We start from the raw sequence: 24,138 nt of genomic DNA on the forward strand, positions 1-24,138 counted from the left end.
GCGAGACTCCTTTTCAAAAAAAAAAAAAGGTTATTGTAACTACCGAACATCTGCTTTGCAAACTCAAACTCAGGATAGTTTTTTTTTTTTGAAAAGGAGTCTCGCTCCTCTGTCTCCCAGGCTGGAGTGCAGTGGCCAGATCTCAGCTCACTGCAAGCTCCACCTCCCGGGTTTACGCCATTCTCCTGCCTCAGCCTCCCGAGTAGCTGGGACTACAGGCGCCCGCCACGTCACCTGGCTAGTTTTTTTTTTGTATTTTTTAGTAGAGACGGGGTTTCACCGTGTTAGCCAGGATGGTCTCGATCTTCTGACCTCGTGATCCGCCCGTCTCGGCCTCCCAAAGTGCTGGGATTACAGGCTTGAGCCACCGCACCCGGCCACAATAACTTCTTACCAGCATCCATCGTGACTTTCCTGACACAATTTTTAACTAAAATAAAGTGAAATGATAACTAGAACACTGAGGGCTACAAGAAGCTAGGACTGTCATCTTGAGCTTTGATTTCTACTTTTTGTCTCTCCCAAACAGTCAAGGGTCAGCTGCCTGTTTTGCAATAAAGTATTATTAGCCCATAGCCACACCCACTACCATACATCCACTCTCAGGCCACAAGGCCAAGATGAGGAGAGACCATTTCACCCTTAAAGTCTAAAATATTGATGACTTGGACTTTTGCAGAGATAGTATGCCAGCTCCTGCTCTGTGCAGTCACGGTGTTCTCTGAGCAGCTCGTAAATATTGTCATAAATGTAAATTTATAAAATTAATTGATAATAAAACGCTGGCTTTTTTGTATTGGGGCGCCTCACAAGATTCCGTCTTTAAAAAAAAACAGATTCTGTTGCTTTGGTAAAACTTGAAAACCACTGTGTTGTGGCATCATCTGAGGGCAAAGTGACATGCAGTTAGCAGTAACATGTGAATAGCTCTGAAGGAAAACCCTGGGAGACTGAGCCTTCATGTTCCACAACTGAAAATAACTGCAGGTTGGTCATATTTGGAAGTAATTTTTTAAACGTAAAATCATTCTATTACTATTTATTGTGACAAAATACAACAAAAGCAGCAGCCTTCCGTGAGTTGTTTCTCCGTGCGTTACTTTGAAAGGTATACACTGATTTCTTGACACAACTGGTACGAATGTTGTTCATATCTGCTACTCTGTTACATTGTTTTTTTATTTTTGTAATTGACACGTAGTAATTGCACATATTTATGGGGTACACAGTGATGGTGCAATGCGTAGAATGTAAAATGATCAGATCGGGGTAATTATCGTGCCCATCATCGCAAATATCACTTTTTCGTGTTGGGAACATTGAACATCCTCCTTCTAGCTATGTGAAACTGTATATTATTAGTAACTATGGTCATCCTACAGTGGCATAGAACATTAGAACTTGTCCCTCCTACCTCGCTATAATTTTGTATCCTTCAACCAACCTCTCCCTATCCCATTTCCCCTGACCTTTCCCAGCCTCTGGTATCCTCTGTTCTACTTTTTACTTCTAGGAGATCACCTTTTTTTAAGCTTCCGTATGTGGGTGAGAACATGTGCTTTTAATTTTGTTAAGGTCTCGATTTTACACTTTGGGAAAGAAAATTGGGAATGTTTTAGTGCCCAGGGTTTCATCTCCCCCGATGAGGCTGATGCCCAGCTGGAGACCGACCGCCACCTGCCTGGGAAGGTCCCGGGCCACACCTAAGCCACGCTTCCCGGTGCCGTGCAGAATCGGAAGACGTTCACCAATCTCCTTTGTGTCTTTAAAGGATATTCCCCGAGTCCCTCCGGTGGCTGATGGCCACCCAGCAGTTTGAGTCTGCAAAGAGGCTGATCCTCCACTTCACACAGAAGAATCGCATGAACCCTGAGGGCGACATCAAGGGTGTGATGCCAGGTGAGCACACCGCGGGCTGGCCAGGGCAGGAGCTCAGAGAGGCTCCACGGGGCAGGTCCCTGACACCTGGGCTGGTTTTGTTGCATAAACAACTGTTTTAACCAGCTGTGCAATTCTCCTCTGACCTTTTGGCCTGCACAAGGGCAATGTAGCAGCCTTGACATTCTCTCCACTTTCTAGGTGTTGTTTCTTTCATGATCAAGTCCAACACGCTCTGGATCTCCTCCTCTCCTGCCTAAATCCAGAAGCGAGCTGTGAGCCCAATATGCACTGTTCAAGGGAATATCTGACTGTCTGGCCCGTAGCCTGCCAGGTCTAAACACTGCCAGAGCGTTGGCTCAGGGTGTAGATGGCCCATGATCTCACCTTTCCTAAGCATGACCTTCAAAGAGCCACCATTGTCTTTACCTGGCCATGACCTATTTGTTGGGCAGCTGAAGACAGGAAAGGTGAAATGTTTTTGGATAGTCGTTCAAATCCATAGAATTCCTGTGTGTCAGGAGCGTTACCACAGCTAGGTGGGGGTTCTCAACCTGAGGATCCACGTTTCACCAGGAGGTTGTTAAAATCCAGATTCCTGGGCCTCTCCCTGGAACCCAGAGATTCTAACCTATTTGATTTGGGATAAGCCCTGAGAACTTGAATTTCTAATAAGCACTAGAACAGATTCTGACACAAGTGGTATACAGATCTCCGTTTGAAGGTCACTGGTGGGCTCCACGCTCTGACTCACTGCCCTCACTGAAGACCTGGGATAGACAGTTGTTATAAAATTCCCTGGGAAAATAACCTCCAGGCCATTGTCCAAGAGAGAATGTGCTCATTTTCCCCCATGACCAGAAATGCTTGTGATGATGATTCATTCATTGAATCAACAGGTGTTTACTAAATGCCTGCTCTGTTTCAGGCACTGTTCTAGAGCAGAGAAGACACAGGCAAAGCCTTGCTCTCACGGAGCTTGCAGGCAGGTGGGGCACGCAGACAGGGAGTTACGTGTGCATACGTCAGGAGGAATGAAACAGCAGGGCCGAGGGATAGAGGGTGGCAGGGAGGGACTACAGTCAGAGTGGCTGCGGAACCTTCGCTCTCAGGGCGCAGGTACAGGGACCTGAGTGAGGTGGGAGAATGTGCCCTGCAGGTATCCATTTATGGCGGGAAGGGATCCACAGGAACCCCAAATCAGAGAAGCCCTTGGTGCCTGGACAGGCCTCTTGTTAGACTCCCAATCCAGAAGATCGGGGGGGACGCTAGGTCGCGAGAAGCTCCTTGGTGCTACCGTAGCTCAGCCAGGATGTCATCATCTGCCTCAACTTGTGCAGTGACCTGAGAGTCAGTACACCCAGGCTGGACCACGTGCTGGGCGGGGCGGGGCCTACCCAGGGACGCCCGAAGCTTTTGCTTCGCTGGAACAAAGAAGGATGTTCGCCAGGTCTGGTTGATATGAAGGGTGCTGAGTGTTGGTGCATCTGTGGTCCCTTTTTAATCCAGGGACAGTGATGAGAAACAAGATGACATTCACATGGCACTTACATGTCAGCTACTTTTCTAAGTGATTTGCAAATATTAACTCATATTTAATATTTAGTCCCAAGCGCTTCACGTGTGTTATTGCTCCGTGACAGCCTATGAGAAAGGCACTATAATTAGCCCCATTTGCCGATGAGGAAGCGAGAGCACAGAGAGGCTGAGTAGCTTCCAGAGGTCACACAGCTGCTGAAAAGCTGAGCGAGGATTTGACCTGCAAAGTCCAGCAGGGGTGGCTTTGCCATGCTGCTGTAACACGAGGGAGAGCTCCGGGTAGACACGAACTTCCCTGCTCTGAGCAGCGAGTACTCAGTCGGGGTTTCTCCAGCGGGGCCGTGCTTGCTCGTTTTGGACGGTTCAGATGGCTTTCCCAGACGTCCCCAGACCTCACTCGGTAGCAGGCTAATGCTCTTAGGCTTACAGTACAATTTGTTTGTGCCATTTCCCTAATGAAGCCATCACACTCCGCTTCTTTCACGTTAAAATATTGTCTGGGAATAGCTTGTTTTCTCAATCCTAATTACACTGATTCATTTCCCTCCTATATTTGGAAAGTGGTATTAGATCCTTTTTAAAAATTTATTTCTTTGCTCATGAGTTTTGCTGGTCCTTATTTCCGTTCCAGAGTCCCAGGCAGGAGGCTGGGTGAGAGGTAGTTGGTGACATGTGACTTAACAAAGAGGAGGGAGGCTTCGCCTCCATGGGCAGCGGTCCTCAGGCGGTCGCTCTGCCTCGCAGCCCTTCACGGCGGCCTCCGCTCTCTGCCGCCCCCGGCTGTCAGGTGTGTTGATGGCAGCACGATGGCAGGGCTGCTGAGTGCTGGGGGAAGGCAGCGTGTCCTTCAGCTGCTACGTCTCCCACTTCCAGCTTCCTCCACCCAGACTCGGTTTTCTGCATGGAATCTTCCTCCCATCACCTCATCTAATCCCACAGCCAACACCTGCTGTGAGCCTCGTGTCTGTCACCCTCTCGTGCCCTGGCCGGCTGGCTGGGCTCCCAGCTTTGTTCCATCCTCCCTGCCACCAGGTCACACATGATCTGATCACATCACCACCGGCTTCAAGCCTCTCCAGTGCCTCCCAGTGCGTTTCGGGTAGACCTCAGGTCCTCCAGGTCACTGTAGAGGCCCTCTCTGATCTCTGCCTCCAGCCGCCTCACACCCTGGCCTTCATTTGGCTCCCAGGACACACCACCATCTTCCTCTCCACAGGGCCCTCCCCATGCACACTCCCTGTCCTCTCAGCTCCCACTCTTGGCCAGCTCCTCAGAGACCAAGTCAGCCCTCGGTTATTCACCGTTACAGCTTCAGCACTTCTTCCCGCTTCCCCTCATCCCAGCTATGACGAGTAATTGCAGGGTTCCTTATTAATGCCTGTCACCCCTGCAGAGCGGCAAGGCCAGGCAAGGCAGGGCCTCTGTCTGTAGAGCCAGACACTTCTGTACCCCCAGCAGCAGCCCAGCCGAAGGCCTGACGCGTAGCAGGTGTGCCATGAATATTTATGGGCTAAACGAACCCAGGACTCCTGTAGTAAGGAAATGTTAGGACTGTGGTTGCATCACCTCTGGGTAGGTGAGCGTCTCGGGCCTGGCTGGAGGTATATGTAGGGGTCCAGCGGGGCTGCTCGCTGCCCCGTCAGTACATCCTAACCTTGGATTTATGCCAGGGGAAAACCTGATGTTCCCAAATTTCTCGTTTCCTTTTCTGTTTTAAAGCTGTCCTTGGTTTATCTTCTAGCAAGTCTGATGTTCTCAGTGTCCCGTGCAGCTAAGTTACTTTAGATATGTGGGTGTGTTCCTGAGCATCAATGTCTCAATGTCAGTCCTGCAACCTTCGTATCACACAATGTGCCCAAGTGCTGACAGCACTCCTGTGTCATAATTCCTGAGGCTTCCAGCATTTCTAGCAGGAGTAAAAGGCCCGCTGGTTCCCAATGTGGCCATGTGGCCAGCAGCCTAGTGCAGAAGCGAGACCCAGGATGAGTGCCACACACAAGACTGTGCCTTCAGTTCTGCAGGCTGAGCTTCCCTTATCCAGAATGCTTGGGACCAGAAGTGTTTCGGGGAGTGGATGTTTTGGGATTTGGGGATATGTGTATTATACTTACTGGTTGAGCTTTCCAAATTCAAAACTCCCAAATCTAAATGCTCCAGTGAGCATTTCCTTTAAGAATCATGTGGGTGCTCAAAAGATTCTCAATTTTAGAGCATTTCAGGCTTCAGATGTTGGGATGTAGAACGCTCAGCTGGTAGTAAGATAAGCAAAAAGTCACTGGACAGTGACTGCCAGGCACGGAAGGACGCGCTTCATGTGCATGTCATCAGCCTCTGAGCTTCACAAGGGAAAGGGGCCATTCTCCTGCTTTACAGGCACAGAATGGGTCCAAAGAGGCTGAGCACTGGGGAACAGTAACTCCACGATCCCTCTCAGTGCCTCCTATCTTCTCTCCTTGTGGGGAGCCACGTGCAGGGTACAGGTATCCTCCGTCCTCAGCATCAGTCCTCTCCGGGCAGCCTCATGCCTTATCCCCGAGAAGCCAACCTGCCCAGCATTGCCAGGATGCACGGCTGAGTCTGTGTGATCCGAGCGTCCCCATCTTAGCCCCGTGTGGGGCTCCCCACTACCCTTAGCAATGACAGAGCTTGGGTTTTGTCCTGACCTGCCTCACTCGGCCTTAACAATCTGTTCAGATCCTGAGATGACAAGAGAGTGGATGTGTCAGGCCACCTCCACGTTCCACACTAGGTACCTTGCCCAAGTCACACCACCTGTAAGTGATGAAAGCAAGATCTGACCCCAGGCAGGCTGCACAGGGCCCTCGCTCTGCAGACGACCGCCATGGCTCACTCAGAGGGCTCAGGTTAGGTGGAGCCCGTGTCTGGGCAGACGAGGACAGAGATGACAGAGGTCGGCGGTTGCCAGGTCGGTTGCTGAAGGCTTGGCTAGACGTTGAAGACTGTGCTGTCTGCGGTGACTTCGTGATAAGATTCCTATGGACGCTTATCTTCCACTTGTTTTCAAAGCACATTTATTCAAGCGGCCGAGTGGCGCCATCTCAATCCGTCCCGGAGGGGAGAAGGGCTGCGTAGAAGAGGCAGCGGCTGCTTTTTCTACTTCCCAACACAGGTGTGGGGCTCAGAGCTGCCTCCTTGGAGCGTTTAGTGTGCTTTTTTAATGACTCTTGTGGCAGAGATGGCAGCATCCCTTCTTCCCCTTCCTTGTCTCTTTTTCTCCTCCTCCTGCTCCTTGTCCTCCTCCTTTTTCTTTTCTTGCTTTCTGTCTCTATAACTCATGGTTTTCCAATTTCACCCCTAAGGCACTAGCATCATCCACTAGGATGACAACAAAGCCGGTTTATCTCACACCCCCACGCAAGCCAATTCCAGTTCTCCTCTGCGTGTTTTCCCTGCTCCTCCCAAGCCTCGTCTTGGGCAAGGGACCACTGCCTCCTCTGCTGTCCTAGGAGGCCTGATTTACCTCTCACAGCAGATGGCCAAATGTGGAGAGCCCGTGTCCTCCTCCCAGCGAGTCAGCAGTGTCATCAGGGCCTCCTTTCCCTTCCTCTGTTGGTGAAGAGAAGGTGGGAGATGTTGGGTTCACTGAGCCTGAGGCAGGAGGACACGTGCTCCCCGAGTGCTCCCGGAGGCCGCACCGAGTTCTCCCAGCCAGCCAGGCAGTGCTTCATCCTACTTCACAGATGAGCAGCTGGGCTCAGGGCAAGGACAGCGTAGCTTTTCCAAGGAGCCAGCCAGAAGTGCAGAAGCTGGGTTCCTGCCCGGGCTCATCAGGCCCCTCACAGCACCCAGACCTCAGCCCCGACTACACGAGGATCCGTGAAAATGCGGAGGCACTGGGGCTGCAGGGTGGAGTTGGACATACCCGGCTCATCAAAATTCAGTAGGCTCGACATCAGTTTTGGTTGGAAAATTTTCTGATGGCTCTAAGTTGAGCAGGCCCATGTGTCCTCCTCCTCCTCTGTCTCGAAGAGCGCACGGGAGCCGGGTGCTCACATCAGCAAATCCTGGATGCCAGTGCCCCACAACCTGGCCGGGCTCCCTGTTACCCATTCATTTCCATGTGTGAGGAGTTCAGAGAAGTCCCTAGATGTCCATCTGGTATCTGGACAGACAAAAAGGCCTCTTGGATTCAGCTACCATTGAGGGTGTTAGAGCCATCTGAAGTGTCCTATAACATAGAGCTTGTGGATTTGGGGCCCAGAAGAACAGACAATGCTGTAGAAGCTTCATGTTGTTGTTGACAGGCTGGTGATGTGAGTCACTGGTAGTAAGATGAGCAAAAAGCCACTGGACAGTGACTCTGCCAGGCACGGGAGGAAGCACTTCGTGTGCCTCCTGACAACATATCAATAGCCCTGGAAAGGTCAATCTAATTCCACTTAGAAGAATTCAGTTACCTCTGCAGACTACAGTCAATTTTTTAGACTGGGTTCTAGGTTTAATTTTATTTAAAAAGCTCAGGTCATAATGCAATTGTTATTGCTTCTTTAACATCATATTTCATAAACAAGAACATATCAGGAGTTCAGTTTGGGGTATATATTTTTTAAACTTTAAACTTATATGGACTTGCTAACGGACATTTAAATGTTCTTCTCGGAAGTCTCCCATGGCGATAAAACATAGCTGTTAGAGTTGGTTTCTGATGAGATCTATAATAGCAAAGATACTCAGATCATCAGATCCAAGGTTTTCTGTTAACCATGATCTTTTCAAGCTCGTTACAAAATTAGTTTTTTTTTAACCATAGAGAAACTGTGCCTGTAGTCAAAGTAGCCCATTTTAAGGAAAAAAAATGGTCAGGAGACTTTGGGAGCCGAGAGGGTCCGTGGACCAGCAGCTGAAATGCCGGCCCTGTGGGCTTGCATACAGACCTCAATCTTTGCACCTAAGTATGGGAAAGAAGAAAGTTCTGGAAACTCAGCAGACATGATATCCCTCAGACAAGGGAAAGGTTTCTCCTTCTGCCTTCTGTGCCCTGGCTGGTGACACTGAGTTCAAAACAATGTTTGAATAAAAGTTCCTAAATCCCTAGGATTTAGCAACACATTTTTTCTTTAAACTATAACGAAGGAGCTTTGTGACCCTCCTGCCGCTGGATGGCCGGAAGGTGGTGGAAGAGGAAGGCTGAACTTGAGCCGTCTAGGGTTCAGAGTGGCCCTCGGAAGCACAGGGCCAGGGTCCTGGGGACACAGCCCCCGAGGGAGCAGGAGAGTTCCTCCAGAGGCAACTCCCAGCAATGAAGCCTTCCTCGGTAGACAGAGGCCTCCCCATCTCCACCGCTTTTCTTATTTTATAAATATATTATTCGGGGATAATTTTAGATGTACAGGAAAGCTGCTGAGATAGTACAGAATCTCCGTATACCCCTCACTCGGCTTCCCCGATTGCGAATGTCTGATATTGTCATGATACTATTGTCAAAACTAAGAAAGTGACATTGGAACACTGCTATTCACCAAACCCCAGCCTTTCTCTAGTGCCTCCCATCATCGTGCTTTCCATGAAGCCTCCTCCCGCCCCGGGATACCGCCCAGGACTGCATCTCACTCTCCCCTCTCCCTAGTCTCCTGGTCTGACAGCTGCTCAGTCTTTCTTGTTTCTCGTGACCTTGACAGTCTTGAAGAGTCCTGGTTCCCCTCCGCTTCAGGAAGTCTCCTTTTTCTTTTTTAGCTCCCCAGAAGGGGGTGATTCCATGCAGACATGCAGGCTAGGAAGGCAGAGAGGCAACAGAAGGCTGCGAGTGGCATTCCTGCTCCCAGACGTGCACGCAGACAGCTCCTGGAGGCCAGTGCCTCTGCCGCATTCTGAATCTTCCCTGTAAATTGCCAAATCGACACCAGCACCTCTGCAGACCCCTGTAACGCTGCGCTGGGGAACTCCCTTCAGAGGGGCTCTCAGAGCTGCTGGGGCTGCACAAGAAACCCAGTCTCATGACTTTATAGTTGCTCACATCCCTTGGAGCCAAAACATTGTCCAGCTCCCAAGGACTTCCATTAACTAAAACGTGCACACGTATACATATGCGTATGAATGTGTGCGTGTATGCGTGTATACACATACATGCAGATGTATTCACTTATGTGTTTGTCTTTCAAAGATTCGTATGTCCTAAGGGCAGTTTCAGCAGAAGTAGCTATAGCCATGGTAAGTTCCACCCCACAAGGCTAAGGAGCATATCTGCATGTGGCCTTCCCAGTCTCCCAGCCGGGGGTGGGGTGACACAGGCAGATGCAGAGTGTACGGAAAAGAACTGCTTGTTTAGATTTGCCCAGGGCCCAATGAGTGCCTCAGTAACCTAGAATATCATCGCTGAGCTCTGTCCTCAGACAAAAGTGAACTGAGTCGACACTGTTTGTTGATTTGTGTGTACTCTGCCTGGTTCCACAAAAAGGGTTTGTGAAGGAAACTTCTGCTGATGGTGCACCTTGGTGCCCCCTCAGACACCCGAGGGAAACCGGAGCTGCAGAGCTGGAGTCTTCTGAGTGCCTTTCTATCCTGGAAACCTAGACCCTATCCACTGGCAAAGGAAAAAAAAAAAAAAGCTTTTCTCTCCCTTCTGTGGTGCCCAAACGGGGGAACCAGGACTATGCCTGCAGCTGCTGTCCCATCCTCCATGGGCGGCCTGCCCAGGGCTCACAGCATCTGTTTCTTTGCAGAGCTGGAGAAGGAGCTTTCCCGGAGGCCTAAGAAGGTCTGCATCGTGAAGGTGGTGGGGACACGGAACCTGTGGAAGAACATTGTGGTCCTGTGTGTGAACTCGTGAGTCAGAGAGGACAAGTGCCAGCTGGGTGGGAGGGGGCCAGAGAAGAAGGCGGGCAGCAGTGAAGCCCAGGGCCCTACTCCCCACCCCACTGAACTTGGAATCCTAAGGGTGTGTGTGAAAAGTGACACGGGCTAGAAGATAGTGGCCTCCCCCTCCCGGAAGCTTCAAGCAGCTGGTGCCCCCAGCCCGGGCGTGTAAATCCTGTGAGCAGGGCCTCCCCACCATGTGCCCATGAGGTCCAGGGCACCAAGACACACATGAACGCACCTCCTCAGGGGCACAGGGGGGACTGCTACAAGGCTGCGACTCTGGGCCCTGTCTCAGGACGGGATTTGAGACCCATGAGGCCTTGGCTGCAAAGTGGCCGTGGCCCCTGTCTGTAGCCGGCCCCGCCCTTCCTGAACCTGCAGCCAGCCTGGCCAGAGGTGCCAGGATGGCCGCGGGAGGAGGCAGGTGGGCCTGAGCCAGGCCAGTGAGCCCAGACCTCCTCCCAGGGCCCTCACCGGCCCTGGTCACCCCGCCTGCTGGGTCCTACAGGGGCGGGGGGCATCATTCACGCAGCTTCTTTGCAGCCCAGTCCCTGGGCTTGGTGTGTACCTAGAAGGTCACTCCTGTCTTGACTGACAGCTCAGTGGCCCTGACTGCGCAAGGCGGTCCCTTGTTCAGGATCAGAGGTCACCAAGGTGGCGGAGGGGAGGGATTCGACTCATTTGGGTTAGGGGTCAGCTGGGGTGTGGCACTCGTTTGTGAAGGGTCTCGAGCTGCCACAGGTAAAGACGGAGGCCCAGGGTGAGGGCTCGGGGCCAGGGTGACCGCTCAGGGTGACCGCTCTTGTGCCCACACCTGTCTACTGAAGCCACAGCAGAGGAGCATGAGCGTGGAGCCCCACCAGGAGAAGCAGTCCCTATTTCTCTCACGTCTCCTCTTTTGCATTTGCTCTGTAATCTGCTCGTAGTTCGGTCATGGCGGGCTTTTCTATGACACATTGTATTACTTCTTCATCTCCTGGTCACCTGACACCATGAGCTCCCGGGAAACAGCGCAGCCCTGGCGTGGGGGCAGCCCACCCACCGCCGCTCGGTATGTCTCCACAGGCTGACAGGGTACGGGATCCACCACTGCTTTGCCAGGAGCATGATGGGCCACGAGGTGAAGGTGCCGCTCCTGGAGAACTTCTACGCTGACTACTACACCACGGCCAGCATCGCCCTGGTGTCCTGCCTGGCCATGTGCGTGGTGGTCCGGTTCCTCGGGCGCAGGGGAGGCCTGCTGCTCTTCATGATCCTCACCGCCCTGGCCTCACTCCTGCAGCTCGGCCTCCTCAACCGTGAGTGGGCCCGGGAGGCGGGCTGGGTGCAGGGAGGGGGGCTGGCAGACCCCCAAGGGCATTTGAAAGGGCTGGGTAAGACTCCAGCGGCCACTCTGAAATCTACCGCTGGAAGGAGCTGCTTTGGGGAGGATAGAGCTTCCGTGAGAGCATCTGTGGAGCCCGCCTCGGAGGGCCCTGGGCCTTCCCTCCTCCCCCTGCCCCAGCCCGGGCTGCACCATGATTCTCTCCGAGTCCTGGTGGCCGGGTCTTCACTAATGGGACAGACGGCTTCTGTGTATGACAAAGAAGAACAAAGGATTGTCTCTTTCTAGTGACATGAGGGGAAATAAATCTGTTTTGTCACCCTCACATTAGGGCCCTGCTTTTCAGCAGATGTTCCCGAGTTCATCAGCTTCTCTTTGGACCAAAGAATTTCTCAGTAAAGGTTAAAAATAATCTGGCCAGATGCGGTGCCTCACGTCTGTAATCCCAGCACTTTGGGAGACCGAGGCAGGCAGATCACAAGGTCAGGAGTTCAAACCAGCCTGGCCAATATGGTGAAACCCCATCTCTACTAAAAATACAAAAAATAATTAGCTGGGCTTGGTGGCACATGCCTGTAGTCCCAGCTACTCGGGAGGCTGGCGCAGAAGAATCACTTGAACCCGGGAGGCAGAGGTTGCAGTAAGCTGAGATTGTACCACTGCACTCCAGCCTGGGTGACAGAGCAAGACTCTGTCTCAAAAAAAATAATAATAATAATCTAAGGCAAAGCTAGAGAGTCCGTCTGGCCTCTCCAGCAAGCTCTGTATAGCTCCTCACCGACAGATATCCCCGTGTGTAGACAAACCACCACAGCACCTCCGTGGCCGGCCCAGGGCATGACATGAACAGGCAGGGCTGCTGAACCTCCTCTCCCGCCCTGGCACGGTCCTCCTGGGACAGGCTGGGGACACTGTGGGAACATGGACCCCACAGAGCTCCCCTGCCTTTACAAGGAAAATGAACGCAGGCTCTCAGAACTAGATGCCAGGACTGTCCACCACCCCCAGATTAGAGTGGCCTTGTCGTGCAGCCTGGGTTAGAGATGGCTCACTTCCAACTCAGGAGCGGCTTTCTAGCTTGGACAGTTCCTATGCAATCTATACCTTGCTGGGAGACTGCTAGTAGGCTTAGCTAATGGAATACACACGTGGTGCCTGTCTCCCTCCATCCCCATTCCCCAGCTGCCCTTCCAGGGAGCCTCTGCCCTGCTCACACAGTTGGGACGGAAGTGGCAGAGTGCCTCAGCCACCAGGTGTTGCCATGCCCCTTTGGCCCTAAGCAGGAATGCACAGGAGCCCCAAGTGAACACCAGGCAGCCGTGAGGAGCAGAGCTGGGGCCAGCAGGGGTGCCCCATGGTGCTTGATGCTGCTTGAGTGCAGGCCACAGTGACCTGTGGGTGACTTTATATGCAAGGAAGCTCACCCTTTGCACCTGCTAGGGTCTTGCTGTGAAGGTTCCATTTTCTCCCCAGGCTCTGAGGTCAGCGGGATCCTACCCCTGTCTTCCTAACAAAAAGATCTTTGTTTAGTGCGTATGAACTCCACTGCCCTGGCAGCCAGCGCCATCCCAGAAACGGAAGGGAGTTTGCTTGAACCAAGTCACATGGGAACACACTGGGCTAATTCCACACCTAACGTGCTCTCTCCTCTCTTACCTGCTTTGCCCTTGTCTGTGTGGGTGCGATCATGTCCGCGGGCCCAGTGATTGGAAAGTACAGCCAGCACCCAGACTCAGGTGAGTCCCAAGCGCGCGGGCGGTGCTTCCTCGTCTTGTATTACATCTAAACGGGCGTTTTCTCCAAGACTCACGGACCTGTGGTTTCCATTTCCTCTCTTTCTCCCCCTTGCCCTCCAAGAACTGCAGCTGAAGTTGGCCGTAGGTTGGACACTATACGGATACATTTGTATTCTCCCTCTTGCCTCTAGAAAGAGCGACTGGTGCTTCCCTGTTTCTGTGCTGCTTGGCACGCATGCCCCGCCCCTTCCCCTGGCACCAGGCTCAGCACAGGCCCTGGCCCGGCGCCAGCTTGCTTTGTCCTGGACAGCATCTGGGTGGGGGAGAAAGCCCGGGAGTGCTGGGGCCCGGCCGTCTGTGCTGCCAGGGGAAGCCGCTGTCCCCCTTTGACCCATGTAAGCTTGCTGCCCTCCAGCTCTGGGGACAGCAGAGTGCCGCCCTGCACCTTGAAGCTGCTGCTGCACCCGCCTGGCCTGCCCCAGCCCTCGCCCGTGTCCCTGGGGAGCGCTTGCCCTCTATGCAGCCTTGGGGGAACTGAGCTGAGCCCCAGCTGTATGGCCCTGACAGCATGTCCGTGCACGGTGCCAGACACAGTCCTGTGCAAGGTCAGTCTCCAGTGCCATTTACGAGGGCTTTGATGGGTTGAACACTTTCCTTCTGGGCCCATAAATTCTATGGCTTGAGTTTTTGTTTCCTTAACCCTGACTGAAACAAACGTAGGCTACCTGCCCCACGTGCTGGGCACATCAGACCTGACTGGAGCAAACGTAGGCCAGGGCAGAGGGGTGTTGCTGTGGCACCGGGAACACGCCAGCCTGCACTCCCACCAGGCATGGCTCCCGGCTGAGGAATGCCAATAGAGGCCGCCATGAGCTCCAGCATGCTTGATGCACAGGGACTCACAGGAGCCCCACAAAACCTACTGCGGGGACTCTGGGCGTCTAGTCCTCGAGGGGCTTGGTTCCCAGAGGGAACTGCACACCCATCCATGCCGCACGCTGGGCACTGGGGAGGAGCCGTGCCGTGCAGCCCCGGGCCTCCCTCCCACCCTGGCCTGGCTTCCTCTCTTCCCTCACCATCCCCTTCTTCTGACCCTCCCCCAGGGATGAGTGACAGCGTCAAGGACAAATTTTCCATCGCGTTTTCCATCGTGGGCATGTTTGCTTCCCATGCAGTGGGGAGCCTCAGCGTGTTCTTCTGTGCGGAGATCACCCCAACGGTGATAAGGTGCGTAATGGGAGACACCCCGGGGAACGCCGGCTTCTCGGGACTCAAAGACGAGTCCCTGGCTCCAGGCTGGTGTGGGATGAACCAGCATCAGCTCTGTCTCTGGCTCTGGGCACATCGGCTTCGTGTGCCCTCCAGGTGCCCAAGAGTCACAGGAAGAGACCCTGGCCCTGGCGGTCCTGTCCAGGCAGCCAGCAGGGGGGGAAACGGGGAAACCAGGCGAGCCTACTCTGGGCCCAGGGAAATATTCAGTGGACTGGCCAAGGGGGGAATTGTGGATCCATAATGGCCGCCACTTCCACAGACCTGTGGCCGCCAACTCTGCCTAGAGACCTCACGGCACAGCTATTTGCAGAATGTTTAAAAAGCGTAGAAAGAGGCGCGTTTCCCCCCCGCCCCGGCGCCCCCACCAAGATGCAGTTTCACTCTTGCTGCCCAGCCTGGAGTGCAATGGCATGATCTTGTCTCACTGCAACCTCTGCCTCCTGGGTTCAGGCGACTCTCCTGCCTCAGCCTCCCGAGTAGCTTGGATTACAGGTGCCTGCCACCACGCCCGGCTGATTTTTGCATTTTTAGTAGAGACGCAGTTTCACCACATTGGCCAGGCTAGTCTCGAACTCCTGACCTCAGGTGATCCCCCCCCCCAACCCCAGCCTCCCAAAGTGCTAGGATTACAGGCATGAGCGACCGTGCCAGGCTGAAAGAGCCTTATTTTATACTGACCTGAGAAGTTGATGTCATGAATCCTAAGAGAGAAAGCCCAGCAAGTGAGATCATTGACTCACGTAAGAAACATGGATGGAGAGCCCACTGCGTGCCAGACACTAGGCCCAGTACACACAACAGCACAGTCCTGCCTTCGTGGAGTCTGTGGCTATTTCATACCTCCCTAAAAGGTGTGACTAACTTGTGCTCAGCCACTTTTGTTTTAGTTCAGAAAGTGAGGCTGACCCCTTCCTGGTGCTGTCTCTGTCCCTGGGTCGTGGTTCCTGGGTGCTACACACCATTTACTGTTGCCATGCTTAGAGGTTAATAAAAAGGCATGCCTCCACTAAAAGAGCATCACTCAGCTGCAGCCATTTTCCTGCACTGTTTGTGACTTACTGAGGAGCTTGAGTTATAGCACACTGAACTTCTTAAAGGAGTGTCATTAGCATTTCTCATGCATGTGCCTTCATAAAACAGAACTTGACAGTAAGGCCAATAGTTCAGCCATGAGTCAAAACCCAGGTGTCCGAATAGTGACACCCTTGGGAAAATCCAGCAGAGGCCACTCCAGTCCAAGGTGGGCTATGTGGAGGCTAATGATTTCAGCCTCTCTGGTGCCGGGGAAGGCTTTGGGAGCAAGTAGGCAAGTCCGTGGACTTTCTTACTTTCCACGTTTCCAGTAGCCGTGCTAACAACAGCATCTTCACATCCGCACTTTGATTCATTGTCTTGGATCTGTATCATACAGGCCCAGCCTGACAGCTACTGGGTACCTGGACAGAAATGCCGAGGTATTATTGTATGATTAAGCGCCACAGAACTCATCCTGTCCCTACCTTCTGCATAAGCCACAGGGGAGAGAGGAGTCAGGAGCTTATTTAGTGCTTGCAGTTGCAAGATACCTCAGGCAGACCGCAGGCTCACTCCCTGTCTAAAGGGGGGAAGTGAAATTTCCCTCCTTTATCAAGGAACACAGCAAAGGCGAGTCTTTCAATAGACCAGAAGCCACAGTCAGACCTTCTGGGTTCCCAGCTGGTCTCTTGCAGCCTTTGTGTGATTATGCATTTGGTGGGGGGAGGGGTGGCTAGCAGGGGCCCCCGAACGCTGGCAGTTGGTAGGGATCATTCTTCTCTGTTCAATTTGGCTTAGCAAGCTCGACTGAAGGAAATGCTGTATCCTTTTCCTCTTTGATGCAAACCTGGAAAGATTTGGGGATAGAAATTCAACAAACATGTTCTCAGATTCAGCTTGCCAAGATGACAAACTGGAAAAAATATGTGACCCTTGGTGATGTTTTCGTGCCTGCAGAGGATGAAAGGAAATGGAGTCCGAAGGGGGTCCCTGGGCCAGGCTGGGAGAATGTCCAGCGTTCCTGACAAATCCCTCTTCTCGCTGGGAAGCCTTTCTTCCTCTTGCCACTCTACCAACCGTACCCCCCACCCTCCTTCTTCATTTGCTCATTCGGGATAGCCACATGTTCTTTCTTGCAAATGCACTCAGGAACAATTCCCATGGAGGCGCTAGGATGGAAGTGGACTCCCCTGCCATCCCCCCACTTCACAGAGAGAAATCCAAGATGAGCCGGGATGGGCGGCCTGGGGTCCATGAGCCCCATCTTAGCACAGAACTAGCCTTTTCCTGTGACACTCGACTACAGACAAGCCACCTGGCAGCAAAGGGTAAGGGGCCAGGATGGACTGCCTGGAAGCAAATACGAGGTTATGAAATTTACTGCAAAAAGTTCAAAAAATGCTTTTATACTTTTCATACTTGTTCCACAACAAAAAGCAACAAAGGCTTGCAGAAATCTATTGCCCCAAGGATGATAGAGTCCAAGTAAACTAAATATTGTTTCATGAGATTCTGTCCAGACCTCACATTGACAGAACCAGCTACCCGCTCAGGCCCAGGCCAGGGGGCGTTTCTCATCAGCCAGTGCACAGCTCATCAGATTCATTTGTGAGACGTTGGGAGTTGGGTGACTTTGCAAGTGTATCTGACTGTGTCCACCTCCCAGCTTGACATGGGCAGAAGTGGCCTGGGGTCTTGGGTGGATCTGGAAGCAGCTGCTGGCTGTGCTGGGGCTGATCTTTTCCATCCACTGTCCATCTGGATGCTCCAGGTGGGCTCCGAGGCTGCCTTTGCCCTCACGCGGGGGTCCAGGTGAGAGGACGCAGGCGCTGGGGATCATGACACCCGCCTGTTTTCTCCTGCTCTGCCCACTCCGGCGGCCCTGGCCCTTTCTAGGTCATAAGCCGGACGGGCCTCCCTGAGACCCTCCCTGACTGACGACTCCCTGACATCTGTCCTCTGCTTTAATGCTGCCTCAAGAATAGGCACCGAGGGCCAGAATGACCTGGGGTTAAGGCAGCATCAGAGTCTGTTCAACTTCTTTAAAAAGTTGTATCTTAAAGGCCAGGGGCAGTGGCTCACACCTGTAATCCCAGCACTTTGGGAGGCCGAGGCGGGTGGATCACAAGGTCAGGCGATCGAGACCGTCCTGGCTAACACGGTGAAACCCTATCTCTACGAAAAATACAAAAAATTAGCCGGGCGGGGTGACGGGCGCCTGTAGTCCCAGCTACTCAGGAGGCTGAGGCAGGAGAATGGTGTGAACCCGGGAGGCGGGGCTTGCAGTGAGCTGAGATCGTGCCACTGCACTCCAGCCTGGGCGATAGAATAAGACTCCATCTCAAAAAAAAAAAAGTACAAATATTTGCTCATCCCCGACTTCACAGAAATGTAGTCAAGTCACATTAAGTAATATAAAAGAGGAGGTGGAATGGGAGGCTCACCTCCGGTGTTTCAACGCGAGACGGTAACGTTCACGTGGCTAACAGCAATTTGATTCTGGAATCCTTAATTCAATGAAGTTTGCCATTTCTAGTAAGAAGTCGGCCTGCATATAAGTCTACCTTATTTAGATCCTATTGCTAGTAAAATAAAGATATCCCTTGGATATTACAATTTTGTGCTCCTAAAGCACAAGGGGCCAGTGCGTGCCCTCCGTTCTGTCCATCAAGCAGCTCTGACTTGTCAACACGGGCCTATGCTGCCCTCTAGTGACAACCTAGAGAAAAGCAGAAAAGGCACAGGCAGAGCCCACATTTCAGGGGCAGGAAATGAACCCAACGTCTTAAAACCAAGGACGTAACAATCTCTTTCTCTAAGCTGAGATTTCAAGAGAGAAAAAAAAACAAAGTCAAAAATGGCATACCAACTTCTGCCACAACTTTTCCTAATCGTACTGAATAATGTCAAGGAATCTTTTTTTTTTTGAGACGGAGCCTTGCTCTGTCGCCAGGCTGGAGTGCAGTGGCGTGATCTCGGCTCACTGCAATCTCCATCTCCCTGGTTCAAGCGATTCTCCTGCCTCAGCCTCCCAAGTAGCTGGGATTACAGGCACGCGTAACCACGCCCAGCTAATTTTTTGTATTTTTAGTAAAGACGGGGTTTCACCTGTTAGTTATGATGGTCTCGATCTTCTGACCTCATGATCTGCCCATCTCGGCGTCCCAAAGTGCTGGGATTACAGGCATGAGCCACCATGCCCGGCTATGTCACGGAATCTTTGACAGAAAACCAGATAATTGCTTCCATAGAAAAAAATAAAAAGATATATTCCATATTCTATATGCATGTGTATATTTGTTGCATATTATGTATACACATATATGTAGACATTTTTCTGATGATCTGCAAATTAAATATATTTCATTTCATTTGGCACGGGTAACAAGATAGATCAGTATGATGTGGTTCACCAGGCACAATGCAAGGCTTTTGCTCCATGCAGTCTGCCCTTTAACAGTGGCCCTGTGCCCACCCCTCCTGGGGGTCTGTACTCTGCACTCCTGTATGTGACTCCCGTGTGAGTAAGGGCAGTCCTCTAGCTGCTTGTCAGTGCCGTCCACATTTAATGCCGGGAAGGTCAGGCAGAAACCTGGGAGGTTTCTGAGAAAATGATGTCCCCATTAAGATCATGTCCATTATCCCTAGCATCTGATATGCCCTGTGGCTTCCTGAAAGAGCCAGGTCTACCAGAAAGACTTAATTGGCTATTTTAGGTGTTCAGTCTTCATCTTACAGAAGGATTTGATCTTACTGCTCATTGCAGTGGTCATCTATATTTAACCTGTCCCATTCATCTGGGTGAGCTGACCTTCCTACTCAGGAAACCAGTGTGATCCGCAAGCATCCAGTATTTATTAAACACAAACAACACGTGCCTGTTGATGTCCTAGAAAATAATTCTTGCCCTTGAGGGACTCAGAGACTAGTAAGGTGACAAGCACGTGAACACATACTGACAGAAAGATGCAGTGTCTTTGAACGGTGGTCTGGGACCCTCAGCCTGGAAAGAGTGTGAGTATCTGGGACACATCCCCCAAATTCTTGCTCTTCCTCATCCATATCCCCTATACACTATGAAGCACAGTGGTGTGGCTATTCCTGCAACTCTTTCAGCCTCTCCCCGGGAAGGGCTTTCTAATGTGAAGTGCTGATGACTATCATAGCCTGCATGAGAGGTGGCTGTCAATCTCCCTCCGTGGCTAAGGCCGGGGAATCTGTCACTCAGAGTATCTTGGTTTTCTATTGCTGCATAACCAATCGCTCCAAAACAGGGGCCTGAAGCAGCATGCATCTACCATCTCACGGTTTCCATGGCTCCAGAGTCTGGACATGGTCTGGCTAGGTCATCTGCTCCGGGTCTCTCACAGGCTACCATCAGTGGGTAGGGTCCACCACTAAACCAAGTCAGGCACTGGTAGGCTCTGTTTCCTCACGGGCTGTGGGGCTGGCAGCCTCAGCTCCTCGCTGGCCTTTGGCCACAGGGACCACAGTCACAAGGCAGCTCACTTTGTCAAAGCTAGCAAGAGTCTGCTAGAATCTGCCTTTTGGAACCTTGTTGTGGAAGGAACGTCTCACTATCCTGGCTGTATTTTACTGCTAAAAAGTATCTGTACCTTGTACCTTGAGGCCCAGCGCACACTCAAGGCACAAGGGTGGGAATTGCTCGGGCCAGTCTAGAACCCCAACTGCGGGGCTGAGTAGATGCCCAGGTGCCAGCCAGGTCTCAGTGGCTGGGCAGGTGCTGGAGACAGCACATGGAATGGAGCCTGGTCCTGCCCTGGTGACATCTCGTGTCTATTAGAGACACACAGACACGCAACACACATGTGTCTTTGGGCTACACAAGTGTCCTGAGGATTCAGGGGGAGTGCCCAAGAGAGCCTGCTCAGCCTGGACTCGGGAAGGGTGGCTGGGACTGAGGATTCCCAGGGAGTGGACTGGAGCCCCGCGCATCGCGGCTCTAGAGGGGATGCGTGTGCAGCAAGTGCACAGCAGCGGGAGGAGGTGAGGCAGGATTCCCAGGGCTCAGGGAGCAGGAACGGAGGTTCCTGGAAGGCTGAGGTAGGCGGGTGTGAAGCAGCTTGAGAAGACAGTGTTTGCGGAGCTTGGTGCCTCACTGAGAGGAGGGCCAGGGCGGAGGAGAAGAGTCCCAGTGGCACAGCCCCCTCTGCCAACTTTTGGGACTCCCATGTCATGCCTGGGGGCTTTAGGCCCATGGGAGAGGCTCATCCTGTTCACCTCCCAGTTCTTGAACCTCTCCAGCTCTGGTTCCTCCTACACCCAGCTGCCCCCTAGACCCTGAAGGACTTGGGTGGCCCCTCCCCAGCACTCAGTGGATGCCACTGTCCCTGGAACCAACCAATCCACAGATCTTCCTGTCCCCATGCTAGTCACATTCGTGCTTTAACCTCCACCACACTTGGACATTGGAGCTTTTCTCATCCCCATTTTACAGATGCAGACCGAGGCTTCGGGAGGTGAAGCTGGTGGATGGGGGGCCAGGATTCAAGCTCAAGCTCATGGGCTCCAGAACTCCTGCTCCCAGCCACGGCACTCGCACCTTTGTGGCAGCAGAAGTCTGTTCTGTAGCTCACTTTGGGCTGGTCCCTTGTATGTGGGTTTACTCAAGGCTTGGAGGCTAATAGCTGATGCCCCGGGCTTGACAATAATCTAATGGAACAAACATTAACAAAGCCCCTGTACCGGAAGGCAGTACTTCCTCCAGACGTGCACAGACGGCGCCCTACCCAGGTAGCCTGTGGGAGCTCGGCTGAGCCAGCATAGGTGAACCTCACAGCGCGAGCACTGGACAGAGCTGAGGGACCCGGCGCCACGAGTAGTGAGACTGAAAGGGATAGGACAGGATGAAGAGATGGGGCCCCCAGGATCTGTGCATCACCTTGCAGGCAGGAGGGAGCCACTGGAGGACTCTGAGCAGCCAGGTGACATGATTAGCTCTGTGTTCTAGGAAAATTGGTTTGGCAATAGTGAGGAAACAAAGTCCAGGGGGTGCAGAAGATGCAGCAGGGAGGAGCGCAGACCCAGGTGGCCTGGAGTGGACGCCCTGAGGACTTGGTCATGGCTGGATAGGAAGCAGCTGGGAAAGGGAAGAATCCAGCAACTCTTTATCCCCTAGGACTGCAAGCCTGGCAAGGCTGCCCCTGGGCCTATGGTGGATCCAGATAGGTGGACTGCAACCTACAGAGAGGTGGCCATTTCTACATTACAGGGAGAGAAGGGAGAGAGAAGTGTCTTCTATTTTTTGTTATAAAACAGGACAAAACTCCCCAACACACACACACACACACACATGCGCACACGCACACGCACACGCACACACACACACACACACACACAAAATATCACCATGCTTCCACTGCGTTCTGAGAAAAGGCTCCGAAGCTGCGATTCTTCCTGGGGTTATTAGCATAGACCTGTGTATGTCTGGTTTACGAGGGCCACCTGGGAACCCTGGGACTCCCATCCTCCCTGCCCAGATCACCCCTGCCCAAGCCTCCTCCATTCACGTCCCCCATGTCAACCCAGGTCATCCTGAGAGGGTCTGTGGGAGCAGGCATCAGTTCACAAAGGCAGGGATGCTCTCCAGGTCTGAGCAGCAAAGCCTGAGAAGGCCCCAGCACGAGGGAGCTGCTCCTCAGTGCTGCTCAGTGCCACAGCGGGCAGAGCAGAGCAGAAACCCTGGCCGCAGGTGGCGGGGGAAAGGGGAGTCATGGCTGGTCTCTTAGTTCCTGGAAAGAAGAGGCAAGGCCTGGGCGCCTGCCCAGAACTAAAAGCTTTGGAGATTTGTAGCAGCAGGAAGACCAGCCCCCACAACAGGAAGTTTTGTTGTTTTGAAAAAAAAACAAAACAAAAAACAGCTTTATTGAGGCATAATTTACAGAACCATAAAATTCATCCATTTTAAGTAAACAATTCAATGACTTTTAGTAAACTGACAGCGCCATGCAACCATTGCCACAATGCAGTTATAGAACATTTCTTTCTCCCCACAAAATCCCCTTGTCCTCCTCTGAAGTCCATCCCTACTCCCAGTCCAAGCTACCACGAATCTGCTTTCTGCCTCTACACATTTGCCTTTTTTTTTTTTTGGAGACAGAGTCTTGCTCTGTCGCCCAGGCTAGAGTGCAATGGCACGTACTCAGCTCAGTGCAACCTCCGCCTCCCAGGTTCAAGCAATTCTCCTGTCTCAGCCTCCTGAGTAGCTGGGATTACAGGCTCCTGCCACCGCACCCAGCTAATTTTTCTATTTCAGTAGAGATGGAGTTTCACCATGTTGGCCAGGCTGGTCTTGAACTCCTGACCTCAGGTGATCTGCCCGCCTCAGCCTCTCAAAGTGCTGGGATTACAGGCTTTTTTGACTTTTCATATAAATGGATTTATACAATCAGTTAGCATAATGTTTTTGAGTCCATGTTGTAGCACGTGTCAGTACTTCATTCCTTTTTATGGCTGAGTAATATTCCATTTTATATGATGGGCTGCATTTTGTTTTTCTGTTCACCAGTTGATGGCCATTTGTGTGCTGTCAATTTTTTTTTTTTTTTTAATAGAGATGGGGTGTTACTGCCTACACTGGTCTCAAATGCCTGGCCTCAAGTGATCCTCCCGCCTTGGCCTCCCAAAGTGCTGGGATTACAGACATGAGCCACCGTGTCTGGCCTGCCCATCTTTTTACTAGATTTTCTGTCTTCTTTTTGAGTTGTAAGAGTTGCGTGGTGGCTCATGCCTCGGTCAGGAGACCGAGACCATCCTGGCTAACACGGTGAAACCCCATCTCTACTAAAAATACAAAAAATTAGCCAGGCATGGTAGCATGCGCCTATAGTCCCAGCTACTCGGGGGACTGAGCCAGGAGAATTGCTTGAACCCAGAAGGCGGAGCTTGCAGTGAGCCGAGATGGTGCCACTGCACTCCAGCCTGTGCGACACTCTCAAAAAAAAAGTCTAGTTACAAGTCCTTTATCTGATAAGTGCTTCATGAATATTTTCTCCCAGTCTGTGGTCCTTTTCTTAAACATGTATCTTTTGAAGGGTAGGAGTTTCTAATCCTAATGAAGTCCTATTGATCAGCTTCAGCTTTTTCTTTTATGGATCCCACTTTTGATGTTATGTGTGAGAAATCTTGGCCTAACACAAGCGCATAAAGCTTTTCTCTTGTTTTCTTCTAGAAGCGTTATAGTTTGAGCTAAGTTAAGCACTTAGATTTTATTATCCACTTTGAGTTCATTTTTTTACATGATGCAAAGGGTCAACATCATTCTTTTGCATGTGAATATCCTGTTGTCCCAGCACCACCTGCTGAAAAAACTATCCCTTCCCCCTCACTGGATTTGCCTCCATCTACAGTCAGTTGACCATAAATGTGAAGGTTAGTTTCTGAACTCCCAGTTCTGTTCCATTGATATACGGAATATTCTGTTCTATTGGAATTTCTGTTCTATTGGAATATTCTGTTCTATATGGAATACTCTGTTCCAATATGGATATATTCTGTTCTATTGATGTATACACCAATACCAAACTGCCTTAAGTCGTA

General features: G+C 51.9%; 2 protein-coding genes across 3 annotated transcripts in view; one reads left to right on the top strand and one right to left on the bottom strand.

The window, feature by feature from the left end:
• Positions 1–24,138, top strand: part of SLC22A23 (solute carrier family 22 member 23) — a 191,505-nt gene that overhangs the window by 161,252 nt on the left and 6,115 nt on the right. Inside the window, exons 5-11 of one of the 2 annotated variants that reach the window (XM_017850293.1) lie at positions 1,772–1,899; positions 10,098–10,200; positions 11,299–11,531; positions 13,261–13,293; positions 13,415–13,438; positions 14,397–14,520; positions 16,378–16,618. In XM_017850293.1, the coding sequence (XP_017705782.1) occupies positions 1,772–1,899; positions 10,098–10,200; positions 11,299–11,531; positions 13,261–13,293; positions 13,415–13,438; positions 14,397–14,520; positions 16,378–16,390 (658 nt within the window). In that variant the 3' untranslated portion in view covers positions 16,391–16,618. Of the gene's footprint in view, positions 1–1,771; positions 1,900–10,097; positions 10,201–11,298; positions 11,532–13,260; positions 13,294–13,414; positions 13,439–14,396; positions 14,521–16,377; positions 16,619–24,138 lie in introns of those variants that run through there. The other variant, XM_017850292.1, reaches the window with a different exon arrangement.
• Positions 1–24,138, bottom strand: part of PSMG4 (proteasome assembly chaperone 4) — a 45,054-nt gene that overhangs the window by 3,371 nt on the left and 17,545 nt on the right. The gene's annotated exons all lie outside the window — the stretch shown is intronic.

This window comes from Rhinopithecus bieti, unplaced genomic scaffold (assembly GCF_001698545.2).
Source record: "Rhinopithecus bieti isolate Rb0 unplaced genomic scaffold, ASM169854v2 scaffold_32012, whole genome shotgun sequence".
Taxonomy (NCBI): domain Eukaryota; kingdom Metazoa; phylum Chordata; class Mammalia; order Primates; family Cercopithecidae; genus Rhinopithecus; species Rhinopithecus bieti.